This window comes from Curcuma longa, unplaced genomic scaffold, assembly GCF_044706935.1.
Source record: "Curcuma longa cultivar G26 ecotype Majalengka, Jawa Barat unplaced genomic scaffold, ITB_CL_G26_1.1 contig_18452, whole genome shotgun sequence".
NCBI classification, from domain to species: Eukaryota; Viridiplantae; Streptophyta; class Magnoliopsida; order Zingiberales; family Zingiberaceae; genus Curcuma; species Curcuma longa.
The window spans coordinates 9,000-11,698 of record NW_027430828.1 but is presented as its reverse complement, the minus strand read 5'-3'; the positions used below and the strand labels follow the sequence as shown (position 1 = coordinate 11,698).

The 2,699-nt window shown below is 37.9% G+C and overlaps 1 protein-coding gene across 1 annotated transcript; it reads right to left on the bottom strand.

Moving 5' to 3' along the window:
- Nucleotides 1-9: 9 nt before the first annotated feature.
- LOC141816861 (short-chain dehydrogenase TIC 32 B, chloroplastic-like) lies at nt 10-2,699 on the bottom strand. The gene is made up of 8 exons (XM_074704588.1): nt 2,485-2,699; nt 2,033-2,264; nt 1,868-1,947; nt 1,633-1,786; nt 1,430-1,508; nt 1,241-1,325; nt 1,101-1,147; nt 10-244 (listed from the first exon to the last, which is right to left on the bottom strand). The coding sequence occupies exons 1-8, from the start codon at nt 2,600-2,602 to the stop codon at nt 80-82; spliced, it is 960 nt and encodes a 319-aa protein (XP_074560689.1). The 5' UTR covers nt 2,603-2,699; the 3' UTR covers nt 10-79.

Sequence of the window (2,699 nt, the reverse complement as noted above, 5' to 3'; positions counted from 1 at the left end):
ACACTAAACTTGGCAACAACGGGACCAAGTTGATAGATTCAACAGAGAAATCACACAACCAACAAGCTTCTTACATATTTTAGGTCGATTTGACCAGTTTTTCACTCAACTCCCATAGCCTTTTTGCTAATTCCTCATTTCTACCATTGGCAGTCGTCTTCTCCTCGTTGCAATCAGCGAAGTACTTCCCACTGACTCCCTTCAAGCTTGGATGAAGTGCCACATAGCATGACGTAGCTGCTCCCTGCGAGTATGTAAACCTCGACCCTTAGATGAACTATAGAGAAATTTCCATGAGTTTTCACTTCATATGAATTCCACAACTTTCTTTGGCAGTGGAACTTTCATCTTTAAAGTTGGAACTATTCCTACTTATTTTTCATATCCAAGTAGTTATTTGTCTCTCTAAGGATTAGATAAGGAAAGTCTGTGTCACTTTTTTTTTTCTGTTCTAGCTTATGTGACCACACATAAGAAATAAGTAGCTACAGATGTTAGAAAACGATTTTAGATTCAAAATAGAAATCTAAATCTAGGATCCTCCATACAATATCAACATGATAAACAATAATCTAAATCATACCTGAGTCCATAACAACAAATGTTTAATCTTGTTGAAGTTTTCCAGATCAATATGCTCTCTTTTAGAATTTTATGATGATGGGATGTCAATCAAATTAGGATTACATATGAACTGTGGACCTCAGCCCCTATTTATAACTGAAGAGTTATATACTTTTCATAGTTTTTATTTAGCCTATCATAAATTAGAAATAAGAAAATAGGCCTCTACACAAAATAATATCCATATTTAAATTTAATGCTAGAAATCCGATAAATATAACTTAATTAGATCATTTAAATGCATTCCACTTTTAAGATAGTCATTTATAAACACATTTAATTAAATATGTTAGCCCACACAATTATTTTTCCAACAACAGATTGCAAATTGATTGCTGAATAACAATGCTAGCGTGCTTGAACTAGCATATGCAGTGTAAAAATACAGCTGGTTATTGAAGCAACTAACTGGGAAATCATTGATGATGAATTGAGTAATGTCATGTAGTGAACAACAATTCAGAAGTATGACAAACCTGAGGTATATTCTTCCACAAGATGGAAGTTGCAGCTCTTAAAATAGCTGTAAGCAAAAGCAAATGCGAGTCTTAATTCAACCTTTCAAGCTTCAGATTGCTAAGTTCTAAAACATAATTTGTAGGTTTAAGGAACATACTCACGAAGACTGGGGAATGCCTCCCTAAGTTTGTCTGAATTAAACCAGGATGAACAGAATTCGCTGTAACATTTGCACCTTCTTCCTGTTAATTAACATGGATGTGTGACACATTGAAGCATAACTATTTCATTCTAATGTATTCAGTGCATCTTGGTATAGAAACTGCTCTGGAAAATACAATAGAACCTTTAAGCGCTTAGCGAGCTCATTTGCATGTAATATATTTGCCAATTTGGACTGCCCATATGCCATTTTGTCATTGTATCTAGAAAAACAAGATAGAAACAGATATCGCGAACAATTGAATAAAAAGTGGCTGGGAACAGTTTTGATGTAGCATAATTAAGTTTCACAAAAAATAATTTGCCTAACTACTAAGACTAACTTACATGCTCTTGTCATTGAGTTTATCAAACCGTATTCCCCCTCTATAGGTTGTCATGTGAGCTGCAGAAGATAGATTCACAATTCGACCCTCAGTTCCTGTCTTCTGTGCCGTGCTTTTCATCTTCTCGAGTAAAAGATTTGTCAACAAAAAGTGACCTAGAATCAAAATAAACACTCATTATAACTGTAGAATTTAGCCACTTAAGTTCATGCTCAAAATTAAGATGATGAAAATACCAATATGATTTGTAGCAAACTGCATCTCTATCCCGTCCTCGGAAAGTTGGAAAGGACAGTACATGACACCAGCATTGTTTCTGGAAACAATCTAAATATGTAAGTTTTAGCCCTAAAAATGAACCCAAAAAAAAAAAAATTGTAACACTAGAACCATGTTATTACATCAAGATGTTGAGAGGTAGATTCCTCGAAAGAAATCTATCTGCGAATGCTCGCACAGACTTTTGAGAGCTAAGTTCAAGCTCTGAGACCTCGACTTTGGCAGATGGAGTGCTCTGGAGAATGTTCTGCTTTACACCATTGGCGGCTTCCAAGTTCCTTGCGCCTATGATGACATGGGCTCCTCTAAGGGCCATTGTCCTTGCGGTCTCTGCTCCAATTCCACTACTCCCTCCTGGGATGCATCAATATCCTCACATAATATGCTTCAAATAAAAAAAATTAGAACATTCTATAAAACCCAATGGTTTCACCATGGGTTTGCTTAATCTTAGCACAAAGATCAATTGACAAAATCTGGGTTCACTGGCGTCCCAGAATCTACTCTAATCTGCAGCTCCTTCAGCATCAGGGGGATTTATAATAACCAAGAACAGGAGCAGAAGTCAACAGACCGGTGATGATGACGGTGCGATCGGAAGCATCAATGCCTTCGGTGACCTGCTCGGCGGTGGATTTGGATCCAAAGCCGCTTGGCCCGGGAATTCCGGTAGCTTCCCTGAAGTAACCCATGGCTTCGAGCTTGGTTCCGGCGAAGAAGAGAGAGCGAGAGAGGGAGTCGAGTGAGTGGATCACGCAGGGAGTAGGGATGACGATGGGTCGGAGGGTT

What these genes read in the sequence shown, in the direction of transcription:
- LOC141816861 (XM_074704588.1), bottom strand. Translation starts at nt 2,602, where the DNA reads ATGGGTTACTTCAGGGAAGCTACCGGAATTCCCGGGCCAAGCGGCTTT. An exon ending in CTACCTCTCAACATCTTGAT is followed by an intron (nt 1,948 to 2,032) that starts GTAATAACATGG and finishes GATTGTTTCCAG; the next exon opens with AAACAATGCTGGTGTCATGT. An exon ending in AGCTCGCTAAGCGCTTAAAG is followed by an intron (nt 1,326 to 1,429) that starts GTTCTATTGTAT and finishes GTTAATTAACAG; the next exon opens with GAAGAAGGTGCAAATGTTAC.